Source organism: Miscanthus floridulus, chromosome 7 (genome assembly GCF_019320115.1).
Source record: "Miscanthus floridulus cultivar M001 chromosome 7, ASM1932011v1, whole genome shotgun sequence".
Taxonomy (NCBI): Eukaryota; Viridiplantae; Streptophyta; class Magnoliopsida; order Poales; family Poaceae; genus Miscanthus; species Miscanthus floridulus.
In genome coordinates this window covers 30,756,891-30,780,069 of record NC_089586.1, presented here as the reverse complement: position 1 = coordinate 30,780,069, position 23,179 = coordinate 30,756,891, and the positions used below count along the sequence as shown (strand labels likewise).

Here is a 23,179-nt window from a genome sequence, read left to right as displayed (position 1 = left end):
GCCATCCTAAACACTTCACCTACCAAGAAGAAGGATCCAGGATGTCCCACTATCGATTGTTCTATCGGGATCTAGAACTTTGAGAATGCGTTATGCAATCTTGGAGAAAGTATCAGTGTTATGCCCAAAAAGGTCCTTGACAAGCTCAGCTATTCAACACTCACACCAACATCGATGTGTTTGCAACTGGCCGACCAATCGGTCCGCTACCCTAGAGGAATGCTGAGAATATTCCGGTAAAAATACGAAATTTCTTTGTTCATGTAGATTTTGTAGTACTTGATGTGCAGGAGGACATAAAGACACCCCTCATACTTGGGAGACCCTTCTTGAGTACTACAAATGCTCACATTAATATCAGAGCCAGAGAAATTAAATTCCATATTAATGGAAAGGAAGAGCGGTTCGCTTTCAAGCCAAGACCGGAACAATGCTCTAATCTGGAGTGGCATGAGAAGCGAGTATCAAGGTCTCCATCTCTAGGACCTAATGACGCACCTGAAGAATAAACCCGAACGGAGAAGTCCGGTTCGATGGACTCAAAATACCGAACCCTTGCTGGAAGGTAACTCGATAGTTATCTATAATTATTTTTTGCATTATATTTTACTTTGGCATATTTACTTTTCAACACCTGCATTAGAAAAATAAAATAAAAATACTCATCATGGCATTATAAAAGCTCAAGCCCCATGAAAATTGAAAGGATCAAGATGCCCAAGAGGGGGGTGAATTGGGCTAATTCTAAATTTTCTTGCAATAATTAAATCCTATTGATAGCCCAATTAACCCCTTGTGCCTAGAAAGTGTTTCTAATGTTCTATCGCACAAATAGACTTGCAACCTAAGTTCCAATCCTACTCTAGCATGGCAATTCTAGGAATGTAAAGGACAAGAATTGAATTGCTCAAAGTAGTGCTCAAAGTAAATGCTCAAGATAAAGAGAGGAGAGGAAACACGGCGATGTTTTGCCGAGGTATCGGAGAGTCGCCACTCCCCACTAGTCCTTGTTGGAGCACCCATGCAAGGGTGTAGCTCCCCCTTGATCTGCGCAAGGATCAAGTGCTCTCTACGGGTTGATTCTTCGACACTCTGTCGTGGTGAATCACCCACAACCGCTCATAACTTGAGTTGGGTCACCCACAAGCTCCGCCGGGTGATCTCTAAGCTCCCAATCACCACCAAGCCATCTAGGTGATGGCGATCACCAAGAGTAACAAGCACGAACTCTCACTTGACCACGCGAAGCCTAATGAGAATGGTGGATGCACACTTTGCTACTCTTGATTCACTAATGAGGCTACTCTCTTGGATTCTCAAATCTCAATCACCTCACTATGACCTTGCTCTTCTTTGCACTCATAAACATGTTTTTAGCTGTTGGAATGAGCAAAAGTAACTCCACACATGAGTGAAGCTTCTATTTATAAGACAGCCTGAAAAATAAACCGATAAGTGCCTCTACGGGGTGACCGGACGCTCCGGTCATGTTGACCAGATGCTCCGGTCAGTTCAACCTGCACACCAGTGTTTAAGTGTTGACCGGACGCTGGCAGGGTCTGGTCACCACTGACCGAACATGTTCGGTCCCATTTTTCCCTCACTAGATGCTTACTATACTCGACCGGACGCTGGATCCTCAGGGTCCGGTCAATATTGATCGGACGTGTCTAGTCGCAGATTCACTCTTCTGGAACCTTACTGGAGTCGACCGGACACAGACATTCATTGTCCGGTCACTTAACCTCTTAGCGTCCGGTCACACCAGACGCAATCTCCTTGGTCAAATGAACTGACCGGACCCTACAGCCAGCGTCCGGTCACATCAGAGCCAGCGTCCGGTCTATATTGGACCCTCCATTCACTTTTAACTCTCGATCATATGTGAATGAAGTTTGCTCCATTGGATCTAAGGGCTATTTTGGAGCTACCTAGTGCTAGACTTAGCAAGTGTGCACCACACCTAACTCACTAGACTCACCTAGGTCAAGCTACCCATCCATACCCCCCTTAATAGTACGGCTAAAGGAAAAACGAAGTCCTAAACTACTCTAAGTGTCTCTCCAACTCCAATTGGCACTTAGAACTAGTCATCCTTAACCTTGTCGTCCATCCTTTGAAAACCAAAACAATTTTCATCGCAGGGGCATGACATCCATGATTGCCCAATTGATCTCCATTACCATGACCTTACTTAATTGCCTCTACAAAACACACGTTAGTCATAGTAATCTTATATTGTCATTCATCACCGAAACCCAACTAGGGGCCTAGATGCTTTCAATCTCCCCCTTTTTGGTGATTGATGACAATACCACCTTGAGTATGTGAAAGAGTGAGGTTTTTGACATGCTTGTTTCCTATAAGCTTTTGTAAATAAGAAGAAAGAGTTAGGCAAGCTTATATGACCCAAGCCAATTCGATGTACTCAAAAGATATGAAATAAGCATGAGTACAAGTAATGAAGCTCATTTGCATTGGAGTAAAAACATGGAAGCAAAAGCAAAAGAGCATAACACAAGTGATATGACATATAAAGGAATTCAAAGTAGAGAGCACACATGTCATATATCATAATCACGTAGATATCACTATCACATAGATATAGTTTAATGCATAAAGGTAAACACACGAATGCATAATAGTAATAGTGTATCACACAAATAAAACTCCAAATATATATAATAGACAAATAGCTAACTAGGCTCCCCCTAAAAGTCGCTCCCCCTGAGTCTACATACTCGAACCCTCTCCCCCTTTGGCGTCAAATACCAAAACCTAAGGGTTGGTCGGCAGGGCTGCAGCGGACGAGTCAGGCGCTGAAGTACGAGGAGCAAGCTAGAACTAGGTGCCATCATCATCTGACCCTGAGCTCTGTGCTGATTGACCCTCTGTGGCTGGGATCGTTGCTGAAGCGGTCTGGGTCTAAGCTAGGGCAGGTGCTGCTTGTGATGCTGCTGGTATGTCTGTCGTAGAATCTGAGGATGCGACAGAAGAAGGGAGCCTCTGAGTAGTCATGGCGATGAGAGCTACTATAGAAGGACCTTAGGCATGCATATGTGGCTGTGTAGGCATCCCTATCAACTCGCTAAAAGATGCTCCAAGACTCCTAGAGACTGACATGTCAGGCACAAATAGCGAGGATGACTGATCTGGTATGAAGCCCATCTGAAATGATGTGAACTGTGGAGCTACCACTGGTGAGGATAACCACTGGGACACCTATACTATGGGAGAAGTAAACTGAGCTGGAGGCTGTCCCTGACTCTGAAGCCCACTAGGCTGTACTGCTAGAGTTGTCATAGTGGTAGCAGGCTGATCAATCTAGGGCAAAGGCTATGGCTGTGGAGCTACAATGGCGGTCACTAGATGCTGCATGAATCCCAAAAGCTACTGCTACATGAGTAACTGCTACTGATGCATCTGCTACTGCTGCTGCTGGAGGACCTGCTGCTGTCACTGGAACTCGTCCTGATGACCCTGAAACTATGCAAAGTTGGCAGCAGTCTCCTAAGCCTATCTAGCCTGATCCTGCTGCATCCGCTCAAGAATAGCAATCAAAGCGGGGTCCATCTACGGTGCAGGTGGAGCAGAGCTAGAACTGTTGGCCTCTACATCATGTCTGTGTGGAGGCATCTGAGGAATAGGTAGGTAGTCATCATCCAAACTGTCACTAGATTCACTCCTCTCCTGCTGAGCCTCAAACTGCTCCTCCTCAGTAGCGGCTATGCCTCTGATAATCTCGTCCTGCTGAGCTACGGACTCTGGTACATCTGGACGACGGCGAGGCTGAGTGGGTGCCTGTGGCGTGCTATGCCTGATCCTCTGTGCCATGTTATAGGCTGGAAACTCTATGGTGGCATCTCTATACTCTACAACCATCTCTGGTGTCCTAACCTGCATAGCCTTGAGAATGAGGAATGTGATCCAATGTGCATATGGAAGTTGCATGCGACCCTTGAAGCCCTCAGCTATAATATCCTCCATCTCTGATAGAAGGAGGTCCCAAATATCAAACACTGTCTGCTGCATCAGGGCATTGAGGAGCCAAAGCTAGAGGCGAGTCAAACCCTCTCTATATCCCAACCTAGGAAGTAGTGTCCTCCTTATGATAGCCTCTAGCACTTTAGCTGTAGGAGTAAGGTCACTGGGGTTCCTCCTCGACCCCTCACCAAAGGGCTCCTTAAAGCAATGGCGCACAAGATCTGTAGGGGGCACCAAACCTCCATGAGGACGCCTGCAAGGCTCTTGCTGTCCATAGCATACCTCATGTAACTTGACAGGCTACTCCTGTAGCCTTAGTATATCCCTGGCCCTATGACTCATCATCCTGTAGTCTCTGCCTCTGAATGCAAAGTGTATAAAGTTATGATGCGGGTCAACGTAGAGCGAAGCATAGAACTACCGATCCCAAGATGGTACATACAATCCTATCCAGCCAATTAGATCTGTTAGCCCCAGCAGATATGCAAGGTAGGGGTGAATGTGCTCTCCAGCTACTATGACTATAGCCTCTATGCTACAGACTATCTGAGATATGAAGACTGCTCCACTGTTCAGATAGACATTATAGAAATCCTCCTGCAGTGGTGTGTAGAAACCCTCTACTGCTCTCATCCCTCCTAGGTGGAAACCACACATCAAACTCCACGAAGCGAAGCTACTGAACCTACTTGGCCATGGCGGCCCTCAAGTCAAGGTGGGTCACTAGAGGCGGACCCTATGGTCTAGGCAGTAGACATGATCCCCTTCGCTATGTCAGTGGCCTCGGTGAGACTAGAACATGGGTACGACCAGAGCGGCATAGCTGTGGCTAAGGTGCCTACTCGGTCTCCTCGGCCTGCTGGCCCTCCTGAGTCTAATGTGACGACTGTCCCTCCTGTGTCTCCTGAGCTGGCTGAGGCTCTGCTGGTGGGGGCTGCTACTATGACTCCTGCTATGACTCCCCCTGAGGCTGAGGATCCACAATGGGAAGACATTATCCTGCCATCAGGATAGTCCTAGATGAACTACCATGAAGACACTCAATATGCTCAAGTTTGCCCTGCGCCTCTGGTGATAGATGATCTGCAATGACAACTCCACTGCGGGCACCTCCTCTCTCGGCACGCTCTGCGGCCTCAGCAACTGCAGCTGCTCTGGCTATCTCTGCATTAGGGTACTTCCTCTTCTTGGATGTAGTCTTCTTTGTCGCCTTGCCTTTTGGATCTACAGGCAGGCGAGGCGGGGGCCTCCGATCATCATCTCTGGGACCACCCCCAACATTCTTGGTGTGAGCCATCTGATCTGACAAGAGAAACTGCCACTGACAAGATCAACTGACCACTGACACTTTTGAGGCTTGGCCTCGATCCATACTCGCGAGCTTGGCCCTGAGTTGACTGACAACTGCACCTAACACCTCAACGGCACCGACTCGCTACATGATGGAATAGACGGATATACAAGTAAATACTATATATCTAATAGATGCGAAAACCTATGAGAGAAAGCAATGTAGGTATGAAATAGAATCGACTGGCTTGCTACCTGACAAACCGATGATCTGAAGAAAAGGAGAGAAGCATCACATGGTGGATCATCGGGACCGCTAGGGTTAGGGTTCGTGATGAATCGATGGCCCTGGTTGCAATTTGAAGTCAAATCTTTGAAACTGATCTAGATCAAAGCAAAATGGATGCTAGGGCATGGCCTTACCGATGCGGTGAGAATTTTGCAATAACTCAGTGGCGAGAGAGAGCATGGTAGGCGCGCAGGAGAGGACGGCGGAGGAACTTGGCGCAGCGGCTTGGTGGCACACGGAAACGGTGTGATGCAAGGGCTAGCGCGGCACAGGGAGGTGCTGGTGGCACGGGAGCAGGCGGCAAGCGTGGGCTGGCAGTGGTGCGCTGGCGGCTGGAGGCGGTGGCCCGGGCACAGGAGGCGGCAGCTGCGGCGACTCAGTAGCTTGTGGCTAGGGCAGGAACCGGATGTGGTAAGGGTACGGCTGGATTTGGTTATAAAGGGTCCCCCACGTGAGTAGAAAAGGAAACGGATGAGAAGTCCGGAAAACACATGATTTCTACTGATCGGACGCTCCGGTGGTAGCGACCGGATGCTACCACCCAGCGTCCGGTGGACACCTACCGGATGTAGCCAGTGTCCGGTCAACCTAGCCTTCGTCTTCTTCACACGACCGAACACTGAGACGTCTTCTGACGGGACACTGAAAGACAGAGTCCGATCACTCCTTCGCAGCAAGTTCACCTCCTATGAACTGACCGGACGCTGGACGGCAGAGTCCGGTGCAGCATTCGGTGACTCTTTTCTAGCAAATCTTCAATGATCCTTCGCGCTGCCTATTCCCAATCAAGTACCAACTTGAATAAGATCCAAATAAACACCAATTGGGACTGATGTGAGTGACCTCTCTCAAACCCTCAAGTATTTCAAAATATTTTGCCTTAGGCTATAATTCTTTTCAAGAAAATAGGCAAATAAGAGGGCAAATTGAAGACAAACGACAAACAACATTCATGCATATGCAATACTTAAAAGTAAATCTAGTTGCTTGTCAAGTTTGATCCAAGGTTAAGCTTCTTCACACGCTTTACGATGGTTATCTTAACCATGTTAGACAAGCCCTAAATGCATTGCCATAAAGTAAACATGTAATATATTATAATGCAATGCAAGGGACAATACAAGCTCATCTTTTAGTGAAGTTACTAAAATCAAGAACATTGAGCTCATTCCGCAATCTATAAAAAGTTGCCTCATCTAGCGGTTTAGTGAAGATATCCGCCAATTGATCCTCGGTCCTTATACCTTCTAGTGAAATATCATTCTTTGCAACATGATCTCTAAGAAAGTGATGGTGGATATCTATGTTCTTGGTGCGAGAGTGTTGAATCGGATTATTTGCAAGTTTTACCGCACTTTCATTGTCGCACAAAAGAGGTACTTTCTCTAGAACTACACCATAGTCTAGCAAAGTTTGTTTCATGTAAAGTATTTGTGCACAACAAGCACCCGCGGCAATGTATTCCGCTTTGGTGGTGGACAAAGCCACACTATTTTATTTCTTGGAGGACCAAGACACAAGTGATCTACCAAGCAAATGGCACCCTCCGGATGTGCTTTTTCTATTAACTTTACATCCGGCATAATCCGAATCTGAACAACTAATTAATTCAAATATAGCTCCTTTGGGATACCAAAGGCCAATGCTTGGTGTATGCTTAAGATACCTAAGGATTCTTTTTACGGCAATTAAATGTGTTTCCTTAGGATTAGCTTGAAATCTAGCACACATACACACACTAAATATGATGTTGGGCCTAGATGCAGTCAAATATAACAAGCTACCAATCATAGAATGGTAGAGAATTTGATCAACCGTGTTACCTCCCTCATCTAGGTCGAGATGTCCATTGGTAGGCATTGGTGTCTTGATTGGCTTACATTCATCTATCTTGAATCTCTTGAGAAGATCTTTTGTGTATTTCTCTTGAGAGATGAAGATGCCTTCTTTCATTTGCTTGACTTGAAAATCAAGAAAGAATGTAAGCTCACCAATCATGGACATCTCGAACTTCTTCGACACCAATTCATCAAATTCTTTGCATGAGTCTTCATTTGATGATCCAAAGATGATATCATCAACATATACTTGACAAATGAAGATATGCCCATCAAGATTCTTGGTGAATAGTGTGGTGTCGACCTTCCCAATGGTGAAGCCCTTCTCAATGAGGAAGTCTTGAAGGTGCTCATACCAAGCTCTTAGGGCTTGCTTAAGCCCATATAGTGCCTTGGACAACCTATAAACATGATTAGGATATCTAGGGTCTGCAAACTTGGGAGGTTGATCAACATAGACTAGTTCATTAATAAAGCCATTTAAAAATGCACTTTTCACATCCATTTGATATAGTTTTATTTCATGATGCGATGCATATGCAAGAAGGATACGAATGGCTTCTAGCCTTACAACCGGTGCAAAGGTCTCTCCAAAATCCAAACCTTCAACTTGAGAGAACCCCTTTGCAACTAGTCTTGCCTTGTTCCTCACAACAACACCTTGATCATCTTGCTTGTTTCGAAACACCCACTTTGTTCCAATGACTCTTGCACCTTTTGGTCGCTCTTCAAGAGTCCAAACTTCATTGCGAGTGAAGTTGTTTAACTCTTCATATATGGCATTGATCCAATCTAGATCTTTAAGAGCTTCTTCTATCTTGGTAGGCTCATAGCAAGAGATAAAAGAGTGATGAGCAATAAATGAAGCAAGTTTTTGAGATCGAGTCATTACACTCTTTGATGGACTCCCTATGATGAGATCTTGTGGATGATCTTATAGGAGAGGTGTATTTATTCTATTCACCACTTGAGGAGGAGGTTGTGGAGCATCAACATCTTGTGCTTGTACCACCATTTGCTCATAGGAGATATGAGTATCTTCATTTTCTACTCTCCTATCTTTTTCACCATCTTGTGGCACACTTGATGAAGAAGGTTGATCAATGACTTGTATATCATCTTCATCATCTTTTGGCTTGATGTCTCCCACCAGAATATTCTTCATAGCCTCCCTCAATGGTTCATCACCTACATCATCAAGATTCTCATGTGCTCCTTAGGAGCCATTAGATTCATCAAATTCCACATCATATGTTTCTTCAACCAAGCCGGTGGCATGATTAAATACTCTATATGCTTTGGACTTTGATGAGTAACCAACAAGAAAACCAATATCACAACATCTTTGGAACTTCCCTAGGTGTTGCCTCTTTTTATAGATGTAGCATTTACAACCAAACACCCTAAAGAAGGAGACGTCCGGCTTCTTCCCATTGAGCAACTCATAAGGTGTCTTGCCAAGAAACTTTTGAAGGAATAGGCAGTTGGATGCATAGCATGCGGTGTTGATTGCTTCCGCCCATAGAGCTTTGGGGGTGTTGTATTCATCTAGCATTGTCCTTGCAAGAGTGATCAATGTCCGGTTCTTCCTCTCAACTACACCATTTTGTTGAGGAGTATAAGTTGCGGAGACTTCATGTTTGATTCCAACCTCATCACAATAGGCTTCAATGTTTGTGTTGTCAAATTCTTTCCCATTGTCACTTCTTATCTTCTTGAGCTTCACTTCAAATTCATTTTGTGCTCTCTTGGCAAACTTCTTGAAGCAAGATGCAACTTCGGATTTGTCATAAAGAAAGAATACCCATGTATACCTTGAATAGTCATCAACAATCACAAGACAATAAAGATTTCCTCCCAAACTCTTGTATGTTGTTGGTCCAAGTGAAGGAGTTCTAGCACTCTTGTGGTTGACATGAAAGCTTTTGTTGGATGGGTATTTGCAACTTGCTTGCCGGCTTGACATGCACTACAAAGCTTGTCCTTTTCAAACTTCACATCCTTCAACCCTCTCACCAAATCATTCTTCATAAGCTTCTTGAGTGAGCTCATCCTAACATGAGCAAGTCTTCTATGCCATAGCCACCCAAGTATTGTTTTGGTGAATAGGCAAGTCTTCAAATTTGCATCTTCGGAGGTGAAGTCCACTAGATATAAGTTGTTGTATCTAAATTCATTGAATATCACTTGATTATCATCTACCTTGGATACAACAACCTCCTTCTTGATAAACAAGCATTGGAAGCCAAGATCACACAATTGTCCAACGGATAGCAAGTTGAAGCTCAATGAAGCAACATATAGCACATTGGAGATGGAATGATCATTTGATATTACCACTTTGCCTAATCCTTTAACCTTGCCCTTTGAGTTATCTCCAAATGTAATTCTCTCTTGTCCATCTACTTCTTCATCAAGTGAGGTGAACATACAAGGATCACCGGTCATATGTTGTGTGCAACCACTATCAATAACCCAATGACTTCCACCGGTCTTGTAGTTCACCTACACACAAGAGATTCAAGCTTTAGGAACCCAAACTTGTTGAGGGCCCTTCACCTTCTCAACAAGTGACTTAGCCACCCAAATCTTCTTAGGCCTATTCTTATTAGGGGGTCCTAAGAACATGACTTTCATCTTTCCACTAGAATCCTTTCTAAGCATGTAGTGAGCATTGAAGGCAAAGGATCTAGCATGCTTGGGAAAGGGTTGTGGTGGTGGAGTTTGGCACTCATGAGCAAAGTGGCCTTCTTGTCCACACTCAAAACATCTCTTTGGCTTTGGCTTTGGCTTTGATTGTTGTTGTTGGACTTGAGCCTTCTTCTTCTCTACATTTGCCACATATCCAATGCCACTTCTATCCATCTTCATGACGGTGTTCATAAGTAGCTTACTTTGAAGATATTTGCCTCTTGTGAACTTGCTCAAACCAACCTTGAGATACTCTTTCTCCAACTTGAGCTTCTTGTTCTCTTCCTTAAGAGCATCATTGTTCTTCTCTTCCTTGAGCTTCTTATTTTCCTCTTTGAGCTTCTCATTCTCAAGGATCAAGTCACCATCATGATCAAGGGTTTCAAGCACAATGGTGTTGTGGCTTTTGATTTCTTCAAGATCTTTCTTGAGCTTTGCATTGTCATTCTTTAGCTTGACAAACTCATCATAGTCATTGGCCTCAACCACTTGCTTGCCCTTGCTACTAGAACCTTGCTCAATGCTCTCAATGATCAAGTCATCACATGATGTAGCTATATCAATCTTAACAACATGGTTAGTAGCATCATGTGGCTCATTGGATAGAAATTTTTGAGCAATAACAAGAGTATCATGATTAATCTTAAGAGTGGTATATTCATCTTTTAGCTTGTTATGGCTAGTGATGAGCTCATTGTGTGTCCTCTCAAGTTTATCATGTTTATCTTTAAGCTCTTTCTTACAAGATTTGAGCTCCTTGAGTTTGGATGATATAGCATCATTTGCTTCTTTAAGCTCAACATTAGCCTTTTCCATTGCATCACATTTTGCTAAAAGTGAATCATTCTTAGCATCTAGCTTTTCATTTTTAGCTCTTCCCTTTCTAATGATCTTAGTGTATTGTCTTAGTATTTTAACAAGATCATCATAAGAAGGTGATTCATCATCACTATCATCATCACTAGCATGTTCATCATCACTACTATCATCATCATTTGATACCTTGCATTCACCCTTGGCCATAAGGCATAGGTGTGTAGAGGATGATGTCGATGGTGGCGGTGAAGATGAGAGATCAATAGCTATGGCGGCCACCTTCTCATTGTCACTATCATCATCGGATGATCCACTAGATGAATCAATGTTCATGAGCCAATCACCGACAATATAGGCTTTTCCACTCTTCTTTTTCTTGTGGAAGTCTCTCTTCTTGCCATCTCTCTTCTTGTATGGCTTGTTCTTCTTCTTTTCATCTTCTTCTTCATTGCTTGAGTCATCTTTCTTACCCTTGAACTTGTTCTTGAACTTGTCTTTCTTGGGCTTGGTGCATTGATGTGCTAGATGACCAAGTTCACCACAATTGAAGCAATCCATTTTGAGTCGGACGACTACATTGACGATGGGCTGGGGGATGCCGTGGCGATGGATAACGTCGCCAACCATGAGGCTCCGGACGTCGAGGAACCTGCGGCCGCTAATGCTCTCGTGGTCTCTCTACACGCACTTGCAAGGATCCGCACGGACAATACGATGCTACTTCTAGTGATGGTTAAAGGGGAGCGGTTGTTGGTGCTACTCGACACTGGTTCCATGCATAACTTCCTCCATGGCGTGACGATGCGCCGCCTAGGGCTCACCCCGATGGGCGGTGAGCAGCTCCATGTCACCATGGCCAACGGCGACTGACTACCTTGCGAGGGCATTGCTCGCCATGTGCCCATCCACATCGGCTCGGAGTCTTTTTCCATCACGTGTGTCGGATTGGACTTGGGCTGCTTCGACTTCATCCACGGCGTCGACTACCTATGGACCTTAGGTCCCATCTTATGGGATTTCGAGGCCATGACATTGTCCTTCTGGCGCAAGGGCAGACGTGTCCTTTGGTAGGGCGTGCGTAGCCACGACGCGGCGATCCCACAGCAGCACCTCGCTGCACTCTCTGCCGACGCCCAGCAGCCGCTGATGGACGTGCTGCTGCAGCAGCAGAGCGCTGTCTTCGATGAGCCCACAGGGCTCCCACCGGTGCGCCCGTACAACCACCGCATCCACCTGTTGCCTAGCACCGCCCCAGTCGTGGTGCGCCCGTACTGCTACCCCTAGCTGTAGAAGGATGAGCTGGAACGACTATGTGCGGTCATGCTCGCCCAGGGCATCATCCGGCCGAGCACCTCTCCGTTCTCCGCACCCGTCTTGCTGGTATGGAAGGCGGACAAGTATTGGCGCTTCTGCATCGACTACCGCGCCCTCAATGCCAAGACTTCTAAGGACAAGTTCCCGATTCCGGTGGTGGATGAGCTGCTTGACGAGCTCCATGGCGCTCGCTTCTTCACCAAGCTCGATCTGCGCTCTAGGTATCATCAGGTGCGGATGCATTCCGACAACATCGACAAGACTGCCTTCCGCATGCATCATGGCCACTACGAGTTCCTAGTGATGCCATTTGGGCTCTCCAACACCCCAGTAACTTTCCATGCTTTGATGAACGATGTGCTCCAACCCTACCTACTGAGGTTCATGCTGGTATTTTTCAACGATATTTTGATCTACAACTCTTCGTGGTCTGAGCACCTGCAGCACGTCAACATCATCCTCAATGCGCTGCGGGCACATCATCTTCACCTGAAGCGCTCCAAATGCTCATTTGGAGCGACATCGGTGGCCTATCTAGGCCATGTGATCTCCGAGGGCGGCGTCGCCATGGACGCCGACAAGGTCGCCGCCGTTGCGGCATGGCCGATGCCATGCTCCTCCTGGGGCCTCCGTGGCTTCTTAGGCCTCGCGGGCTACTACCGGAAGTTCATCCGGGACTTCGGCCTCATCGCAGCACCGCTCACACGTCTCTTACGATGAGACGTGTTTGCATGGGACGACAACGCAGCAGCAACATTCGAGGCGCTCAAGAGCGCCTTGACCACAGGGCCCATTCTCCAGATGCTGGACTTCGCCACGACCTTTGTCGTCGACTGTGACGCATTGGGTGTGGGGTTCGGTGCTGTCCTACATCAGGGCGCGAGACCCCTCGCCTACTTCAGCAAGCCCTTTGTTGCCCGGCACTTGAAGGTTGCAGCGTATGAGCGGGAGCTGATCGGCCTGGTGCAGGAAGTGTGCCATTAGCGTCCATACTTGTGGGACCACTATAGTCTCAAATGTTTGCTTGATCAGTGCCTATCCACCGTTCCACAACACCAATGGATCAGCAAGCTCTTTGGCTTCGACTTCTCTGTGGAGTACTGCCTAGGGCTTCTGAACACTGTGGCGGATGCTCTGTCTCGCCGGGATGCAAAGGAGGGGGCCATGGCCACCATGGCGGGGGAGACTATGGCTGTTCATGCCCTCTCCGGGCCGACCTTCGCCCTCCTGGATGACATCAGGCGGGCAACAACGACCGCGCCCGATGGCCAGCAGCTCCGGGCTGGCGAGCTCTCGGAGCCATGGCACCTCGATGACGGGCTCCTTCTCCATGGGTCCCGCATCTTTGTACCGGACCATGGGGACCTGTGCCACTAGGTGCTCCTCCTGGCGCACTCGGCTGGCCATGAGGGAGTCCAGAAGACCCTCCATCGCCTCCACGCCGATTTCTACATTCCACAGGATCGCGTGTTGGTTCAAGATTGGGTGCGTTCTTGCACCACCTGCTAGAAGAACAAAACGGAGACGTTGCAACCGGCAGGGCTGCTGCAGCCCCTCGAGGTGCCATCCCAAGTGTGGGCTGACATCTCGATGGACTTCATCGAGGGGCTGCCCAAGGTCGGTGGCAAGTCCGTCATTCTCACTGTGGTGGATCGTTTCTCCAAGTACGCCCACTTCATCGCGCTCGGCCACCCCTACACCACCACGACCGTCGCCCGGGCCTTCTTTGATGACATTGTCTGCCTTCATGGTTTCCCGCTGTCCATTGTCAGTGACCGGGACCCTGTGTTTACCGGGCACATGTGGCGGGATCTCTTCCGGATGGCCGGCGTTAAACTCCGCATGAGTACGGCGTTCCACCCGCAGACAGATGGCCAATCTGAGGTGGTCAACAAGGTCATCGCCATGTACTTGCATTGTGTGATGGGCGATCGCCCACGTGCATGGGTGGACTGGCTCTCGTGGGCGGAGTATTGCTATAATACCTCCTTCCACACCGCCCTGCGCGCCACTCCCTTCGAGGCCATCTACGGTCGGCCTCCTCCGCCAATGTTGCCCTACACGCCAGGGACGGCGCGTACGGAGGCTGCTGATGCTCTTCTATGATCCCGGGATGAGGTCCTGGCAGAGGTTCGCCAACGTCTTTTGCAGGCCCAGCAGCTGTCCAAGAGGTATTATGATGCAGGGCATCGCGATGTGGAGTTCCAAGTGGGTGATTGGGTCTGGCTGCGGTTGCTGCACCGCATGGCGCAGTCCCTCGAGCCGGGCGCCAAAGGCAAGCTCGGTCCCCGCTACGCAGGGCCCTTCCGCGTCCTGGAATGCATCGGCCGGGTGGCGTACCGTCTGCAGCTGCCAGAGGGTGCTCGTTTACATGATGTCTTCCACGTGGGCTTGCTCAAGCACCACAAAGGGGACTCGCCAGCAGCGCTGGGCATCCTTGAGCCGACCCTAGACAGTCGGCTGCTGCCAGCTCCTGCCAAGGCGCTCCGGGCTCAGCAACGCCGGGGTGCCTGGCACGTACTCATCCAGTGGCGCAGCTTCTCCGAGGAGGAGGCAACATGGGAGTCCGTCGATGAGTTTTGCACCCTCTACCCCGACTTCCAGCTCGAGGACAAGCTGTTTGCGTAGGCGGGGAGAAATGTTATGACTGACACCCATTATACAAGGCGTAGGCCCATGACTGGCTAGGGGACGCTGGCCAGGGGGGCCTAGGGGCCTAAAAGCCCATAGTTATTTTATTTATTCTTATTATTATTAGAGAGAAGTATAAATACTTGTAAAGACTTTGAGATTGGATTAAGCAGAAACAGAATTGTTTCCGGCTTCCTGAAGGGAGCCAAGATTTCCTAACCCTAGCCGCCTCCTGCTGTTGTCGCGCGTGAACAGTGCCGCACTCTCGCCGGCGTCGAGAGTACAGACCACGTCCTCCCCTCTTCCACCCCTATAACCTACGCAGTAACGCCGATAGAGCATCAAGTCCTATCATCACCGTACAGTCGCCAAATGATCACCATTCACCAGTGATGATACTTTTGCTGATGTTTATTACTTATATAAATTGTGATGATTAATGGTGTGCAGGCAGCTGTGCATGATCGGGGCTCTGGACCCAGCGAAGGCGAAGGGCAAGATCGTGGTGTGCCTGCGCGGGATCAACCCCCGGGTGGCCAAGGGCGAGGCGGTGAAGCAGGCCGGCGGCGTCGGGATGGTGCTCGCCAACGACGTCACCACCGGCAACGAGATCATCGCCGACGCGCGCCTGCTCCCGGCCACGCACATTAAGTATAGCGACGGCCTGCACCTCTACTCCTACCTCAACTCCACCAAGTAAGCAGTCGTTTCATTCCTGCCGCCAGCCTCGCTCAAAGTTTCTTCCTTGTGAGGGAGGAGGCATTGACACTGTTGCTGCTGTCATGTCACCTGACAGGAATCCGACCGGCTTCATCACTAAGCCGGCTACTGTCCTTGGCACGAAGCCGGCGCCGTTCATGGCCGCCTTCTCGTCGCAGGGGCCCAACACCATCACTCCAGAGATCCTCAATGCAAGGTTCTTGACTGACCGATCCATCCTTGAACGAAGCTCTCCTGTGGCGGCGAACGGCTTGACTGATGTTTCTCCTGTGTTGCAGCCCGACATCACGGCGCCCGGAGTGAGCGTGATCGCCGCGTGGACGCGCGCCAACTCGCCGACGGACCTCGCCTTCGACCCGCGGCGCGTGGCCTTCAACTCGGAGTCCGGCACGTCCATGTCGTGCCCGCACGCGTCTCCGGCGTCGTCGGTCTCCGCAGCACGCTCCACCCGGAATAATGGAGCCCCGCCGCCATCAAGTCGGCCATCATGACCACAGGTAAGCCGCCACTTCGCCATGGACGTACGTACGTTACGTTGGTTGGACGCTGACGGTCGTTTCGCATGAACACGCAGCGATTGAGGTGGACAACAAGGGAGAGCTCATCCTGAACTCCTCGTCCCGGTCGTCGAGCCCCTTCGGCTACGGCGCCGGACACATCTACCCCACCCATGCCCTGAACCCGGGCCTCGTCTACGACCTCGGCGACAAGGACTACCTCGACTTCCTCTGCGCGCTCAAGTACAACGCAACGGTGATGGCCAAGTTCAACGGCGCGCCCTACACGTGCCCCAGCGGCGTGGTGCCCCACCGCATCACGGACCTCAACTACCCGTCCATCACCGTCGTCAACGTCACCTCGGCAGGCGCCACGGCGCGGCGCAGGGTCAAGAACGTCGGCAAGCCCGGCACGTACAGATCCTTCGTGGTCGAGCCCGCCGGCGTTTCCGTGCTGGTGAACCCCTCGGTGCTCAAGTTCAGCGCCAAGGGGGAGGAGAAGGGTTTCGAGGTGCAATTCAAGGTGAAGGACGCCGCGCTCGCCAAGGGCTACTCGTTCGGAGCGCTCGTTTGGACGAACGGGAGGCAGTTCGTGAGGAGCCCTCTTGTGGTCAAGGCGGCTTAGATGAGCTCATGGTGTAGGGTTTTATAGGAAGCAGGTGTAGAGAGGATGCATTAGTTTGATTTTGTTAAAACTGAGGCTGAGAACTTGGCCTCTGATTCAATAAATTATATAATTATATAAGCAAGTTGTTTCTACTCTGTAACAAAAAAAAAAAAAAACTAAATTTGTGTAGAACTGTAGAAATTTGCTAATAATGAACTCTCGCTGTTTAACAGACTAGTAAAAAACCCTTCTGGACTCAGAAAGGGTACACATTCAACTTAATTTTAATCTTTTATAAGTTTCTCAGAAATTCAAACAGAAAAATCAAACGTTTGACTTTTAATTTTAAGCTTTCCACTTTGTAACCCAATTTTTGGACTCAGAAACGGTACACATTCAACTTAATTTAATTTTTTTATATCTCAGAATTTCAAACATTAAGTTCGACAAATCAAACTTTTGACTTGGAATTTTAAGCTTTCCACTTTGTAACCCAACTTTAACTAGTGAAACTTCTCAGTACTGTACACTATCTCCGGTCATCATTCAAAATTGATGGGCACAGTAGGTGTGGTTTAAAATTGATCGGTACAGTAGATGTGGTTTGTCTTTTTTTTTTTTTTTGGCTAGTTCTTTCTCACTTAAAGCCCCCAAACCGCCAGTTTAATAAGAGGAGAAATCTTCACAGTTTTGTCTGCATTCAAGTGTCTATCAGTCTATGTATCATGTACAGAAAACAAGTGTTTGTTCTCAGAAACAAGAGAAAATATGAAGCGTATCTAAAAGTAAGCCCTTTAACTGGCCAAACAGTGTCCTAGTTCTTTAATCACTTTCATATCAAATATTCAACCCTGGAAAGGGTTCAGCAAACAGAAAGCCAGAAACGGTTGCTCTCACGAGTCTAACCACCAAACAAGAATGCAGCAGCTTGCTCCTCATTCCCGTTGAACAGCTTGAGCGCTTGTATTACAGATGCCCTGTCAAAACCAAGCTCCACAAGCTTCGTGACTTTCGCTTCAAAATCTCCTCCCTGCTAACAAGAGTTTCAGAGACAATTAGGATAATAAAAAGTATAATTCATTAAAACACAAATGTGACCATCGGAAAAACGATATAGAAAGGTGTTTTTAACTTCACCTGTGGAGGGTTTGCAACTGGAGCTCCTACGAGTAAAATGAATGATAGTGGTTTTGAAGTTAGCTCACGGTTACTGGTTTTAAATTAGTTCGCAGTTATCAGAAGATCACAAGTGCATGGAACATATAGAAGCAATAATAATAGTGAAAAAAGCAGTAACCTGAAGGAGGGGTTTGTTGTGGCGCATTGGGAGTACCCTCACGCGCTCTTGATGATTCCTTAATTATTCAAAGCAAATAAGGATATGCAAATGGTAAATACTATAGTTGAAGAAAAAATAAAGTTGCATCATGCAATGGTCGAGTTTGCTTACTCCAGTTGCTTGGCCGAGAGATGCTAATTTAGACAATTTCTCTTCATCATGTATGTGTGCAGGGATGTCTTTCTCTGAAGATACAATGGTAGATTGATTGGTGAATTCAATTACAAACTCAATATGTGAATAGACAGATCAATGTACAACACAAAGAATATATATATCTAACATTCTAGCCTTCTCAAGAACTACAGCTAGAAGAAACTGTAAACAAGTGGCCAATAATAAATCCGCTGACCTTGTAAGAAGGGCACTGAAACCTCACCACCTCCCACTCTAAGAACATTGTCCTTTAGGTCAATCATGCACTGCATAGGACCATGAAAAGCGTGAGGCACAATCATGTCAGATGCATGACCTGGTCCAAAAATTACCCATTCAATTACCTGATGTTTTCGCAGCATATCAAGCCCGAATAGGAATTCCATATTCGGGGCATCCAATACGGTGAAAGAACAATGATAGAATTGATGCCCAATCTGCCAAATCTGAGCTGTTAGTTGAACTAAATTGTATAACGTATCAAGAGTTTCATAAACATCGAAGCTAAAGTATGTTTATTCCAAGGAGTTTTCACATGGCTTCTACAAAATATGGGAGTTTGTCTTTCTTCAACCATCTCAAGTAAGAAAAAATTTAATTTATTTTTTCTTCTCGTGAGATGGATTTGGTAACAACACTCTTCAAATTGCATATATACTGCAGCCATTCTCAAATGAAATTTTGTAAAACCAGTGATACCTTTATTGGGGCTACATGTATTCTTCCCAGTATCTCTGATTGACCAACTCCAACAGCAACCCCTCGGAACCGCTGATCAAGAAGCCTCAGCAACCTGCACAATGCATTACAGTATGTGATGTATCTTACATACTCCAAGCTGCATATTTCAGTTTACTGTAAATATAGAATGATTATTTTTTATTATTCAAACTGTAAAGTTTGCCCATACTCCTCCCGCCCCAAATAAATCAACTTGTAGAGTTGTCCTAAGTCGAACTATTTTGAGTTTGACCAAATTTATAGAAAAGTGCACCAATATTTATGACACCAAATTGGTATCACTAGATACATCATGAAATATATTTTCACAATGTACTTATTTGGTGTCACATACCCTTTCCTATGAGGTTGGTCAAACATAAGATAGTTTGGCTAAGGACGATTCTAGGAATTGATTTATTTTGGGACGGAGGGAGTACTTGATAAACAAAGATTGCTACCTAATATCACTGTTCTCCATGCTGAAAATCACAAAAATCATAGTGCTGCAAATATAAAACCTAAACAGCTCAAATCAACTAAATTATAATCATACCCGCAACGTTCAGCGCAACTTTTTGATATGATAGTCGATTGCGCCCCGCTGTCAACAAAAGCCTGCAGATGAAAGAAGAGTTAAGAAAACCTAACCAAAACAATCAGCAGGAAGCAATCAAATATTGTGTAAACCACAATTATTGATATATCCTAATAATACAGGTTTGTAAAGAGAAGACCTAACAAGCAAAAGTTAATATCATGATAAACATTTTACAGTTGATACATAATCCTATCAGTTAGATGAACACCAAATTCAATAGAAGTAACCAGCAAAGTATATGCTAGTTTTCTTATATTTAGAATCTCATACAAAAACAATGTTCTAAGAACAGTGGGACTCAACTGATTACATGCAAATATATGTATGAAACAGTTTAATACCTTCAAAGGTACACCATTGACCTCCATATCCACATATAGCATTACCTGGCACAACAACAAAAAAATGTCAATGATTAACAAATACTACAAATAATAAAACATTTGAGTAGGAGAATACTCTTTCAGGAGAATTGACAAAATAAGAGGAAGATCCTGAGAGTAAAACACACCACTCGGGCAAATGATTCAGGATTGTGCTCTAATGCAGCCTCCCAATTTTCATCTATGCCTTTCTGAAATATTGAAAGATTAACAACAATATCAAATATTTGATCGAAAAAATTTGAACAGGTGGATGAGGAAGATAAAATAAATTACAGGCAAGATTTGAGACAGAATAAAGCTTTTTGCATGCAAAAACAGTATATATAAAACAAAATCTTGTGATACCAATTCATGAATCTAGCAGAAGATGCATGACAAAAGCTGCTTTTCCTGTAAGAACCTTCCTGCGCTACATCCCATTAGCATGCGGACTTTTTGTTTGTTTTTTATTTTTTAGTGTGTGTTCAAGCCTCCTTAACACAGTAGATGTTCATGTAGTGATGTCCAGCATATGTCATTTTACCAGTGATATATGAAAGAAAAGAAATGTTGCCATAAGCAACATTTGCTATCCTGAGAAAAGTAATGCCTACCTGCCGGATTGCAGCTTCAATTTTCTTCTGAGCTTCGACATCAAAAGGATCGGCACACAATAAAGCCTGCAAAAAGAGGCAAATGTATTAGCTATGTGACCACACTATCATTTAACAAGTTGGCAATGCAACAGAGTGGACATGAAAAAAACAAGCCACAAAACATTGATACGTTTCTGATAGAACTTGCAAATATGTTTTCAATGAAGTAATATAGGAAGCAGCAAGGTGATACTTTTAAAAAAGAAAATGCATGTAGTGATTCAACGAATTTTCATGTGCACCACTGAAGATTAAAATCACAAGTGATCTATACTACTCTGTATGAAGTCATCAATGCATGAAAAATCAGCAATCACATATTTCATTGACATGATCTCTTGCTGAGCAAATAAAATTCAACAGAGAGATTCTCACAAGCTCTTCTTCTTGTTTACGTTTCAGTTCCGTTTTCTGTTGGTGGCGGGACCGCAGGATATTTTGTAGCTCATTGGTATCATCTCCAAGAATAGCTTGTGCTAGTTGAGGATCATTCTGCAAATCAAGGAAACATTGTTCTAGAAGAGCTTTTTTTTTTGAGGAAACAGGAGGGGTAGCCCCCTAATGGTTAATATATATTAATTAATAGAAGAAAAAGATGTGTCCAAGCAACAGAATTCAAGAAACGAAAAAGGACAGAAAGAATTTAAAGATCACAATTGGTGCTCTAGCCATTCTTCTATAAGAGGGGAAAAAAATTCTTCGCTTATGGATAACCAGAGAGAACTCTTTTTTGAAAAAGGCCCTGCAATTTGATATAGATGGCGGAATTCCTTGGAAGATATGGTCATTCCTTGAGACCCAAATGCTCCAGCTCATTAGTATGATGATTTCCATGTAGAAGAGCATGTTGTTGGCAACTAACACACCTTGGTGAATAAATGAGGCCACAAGAAAAGTTTACCTGAAGGAGCTGTGCCATAAGATGTGAATCACCTCGAATATGTTGTTGAAAAGCTTGAGGGTTCACAGCAGTTCCATCAGCAGGATTTATCCTTAAATTATCCTGAGATGACCTGAGAGTTTCAGCCAAAACAATTAATTAGGAGGAAATTGGTGCTTTGGTGGTACCTTGATTCTCAAGATTAGTAGTTAAACTAAGAAAAGGTCCTGTATGTCTTTCGATATGGTGCTAATTCAAAGTTTTGAACAAGATAAGCTATTGCATCTCTTTTAATATGATGCCAATAAATCAAAACAAAGCATTGGTACTTTGGCGGCATCTGATTCTTAAGGATTAGTTAAGAGGAATAAAAGCAAATGCATCTTTTTGATAAAAGACAGATTCTAAGTTTTGATAAAGATGTACTAAAGGCAAACTAACAGCTAAAGAAAGACAAACCATCTGGACACCGAAACGGAAAAGAAATAATTTAGTTGTAATAATCTAAACCCTTTTATTGTGCAAGAAACTAATAGACTACTTTACGTAATGTAACACCTGGTACAGCCAGCAAGCATTACAATGTTCATGAGCAACATGACAGAAATTGTTTTCAATTTCTCAAGAACATCTCATATAAGAGGCACAGCTATATGTAGCACGTGCCAAATTATCTCCTTTATATACGCTATGAAGGGCAGCAAGAGCACCTTTCACTGGTGGGAAGCATCATGACAAGGTCACCATCCTGGACCCCAATGGCGCTGAGCTTCTCTGCGTTCTGTATTTCCTTCCCATTGAAGTGAAGCAGCTGCTGCTGCAACGGTACTCGAGTCTGGCCACACACATACACACACACCCAAAACCAGCAATGTGAGATCAAAGCAGTAGCAGCAAAGCTTCAGAGAGAGAGCTCAGTTGAGATCTCAAGCCCCGCTCACCTCCACCTCGAGAAGCGCCTTCAGATTTTCCACCTGCAAGCACGCAGGACACACGATTTAGCCAAAAGATTGCAGCTTTTTGCATCGCGGCTCATTGTAGCTCTACGACGCAGAATTCAACGCGAGGAAGGGGATCGGACGGACGGGTAACTCGGTACCCAGGCCACCAGCACCAGAATTAGCAACAAAAGGATCCCACCAAGCACGAGAAATCACGCTATAGTGACCGAATTGAGAATCAGATTGGTTAATTAAAGCGCGCCTTGCTCCCTCCCAATTCCAGATTCCCAGCTCTCATCGCGGATTCATCACCAAAATCAGCGAAACAGAGCAGCCTTAACCAGTATATATGGATTGAGATTGAGATTGGGATGGAGATGGATGGAGGGGCGGCGGGCTTACGGATTCATCGGGGTCGACGTCGAGGGTGAGGATCTGCTCGTCGCCGGTCATCACCGTGACCTTCATCTCGCCGCCGCCGGTTGGAATCGAACTCGCGGTGACAGGTGAGAGAGAGAGAAAGGAGGTCGGGGGCTGCGGGCGAGGCGGGCTGAGTCGAGGTGGAGTCCACGGTGTCAATCAGTTTTGGGCTTTGGCTGCTTGACCGCTCCAGGGGTTTGCTTGGAGAGTTGGCAAAAATCCGGAACACCAATTATCCGAGTGACTCCGTACAGGGCTACTCGAATCCCAAAGCGGTTATTTTCCCTCGTACGAGTCGGAATTGGAGAAAGAATCCCAAGTTTATGTACAGCCCCCGTCAACACGGGTATAGACATGTTTAAATTCAGAGGTTAAAATTTAAAAGTGTCACATCAGATATTATATGGAGTGTCACATCGAATAC

General features: G+C 46.0%; 1 protein-coding gene and 1 pseudogene across 2 annotated transcripts; one reads left to right on the top strand and one right to left on the bottom strand.

The window, feature by feature from the left end:
- The first annotated feature begins 15,310 nt into the window (after positions 1–15,310).
- Positions 15,311–16,695, top strand: LOC136465297 (subtilisin-like protease SBT5.4; annotated as a pseudogene).
- Positions 16,696–17,444: 749 nt separating this feature from the next.
- LOC136462966 (protein DNA-DAMAGE INDUCIBLE 1-like) lies at positions 17,445–22,927 on the bottom strand. 2 transcript variants are annotated; one of them, XM_066462023.1, is made up of 16 exons: positions 22,738–22,927; positions 22,336–22,368; positions 22,105–22,229; positions 21,416–21,527; positions 20,890–21,006; positions 20,473–20,538; positions 20,005–20,067; positions 19,835–19,879; positions 19,449–19,510; positions 18,872–18,965; positions 18,517–18,609; positions 18,369–18,438; positions 18,128–18,201; positions 17,975–18,032; positions 17,815–17,840; positions 17,445–17,707 (listed from the first exon to the last, which is right to left on the bottom strand). In XM_066462023.1, exons 1-16 carry the CDS (start codon positions 22,801–22,803, stop codon positions 17,579–17,581), a joined length of 1,233 nt encoding a protein of 410 aa, XP_066318120.1. In that variant the 5' UTR covers positions 22,804–22,927; the 3' UTR covers positions 17,445–17,578. The 2 variants fall into 2 exon arrangements, 1 of the variants encoding a protein (XP_066318120.1); XR_010760859.1 differs by having other exon boundaries at positions 17,645–17,707; positions 17,815–17,887.
- Between the last annotated feature and the right edge of the window lie 252 nt (positions 22,928–23,179).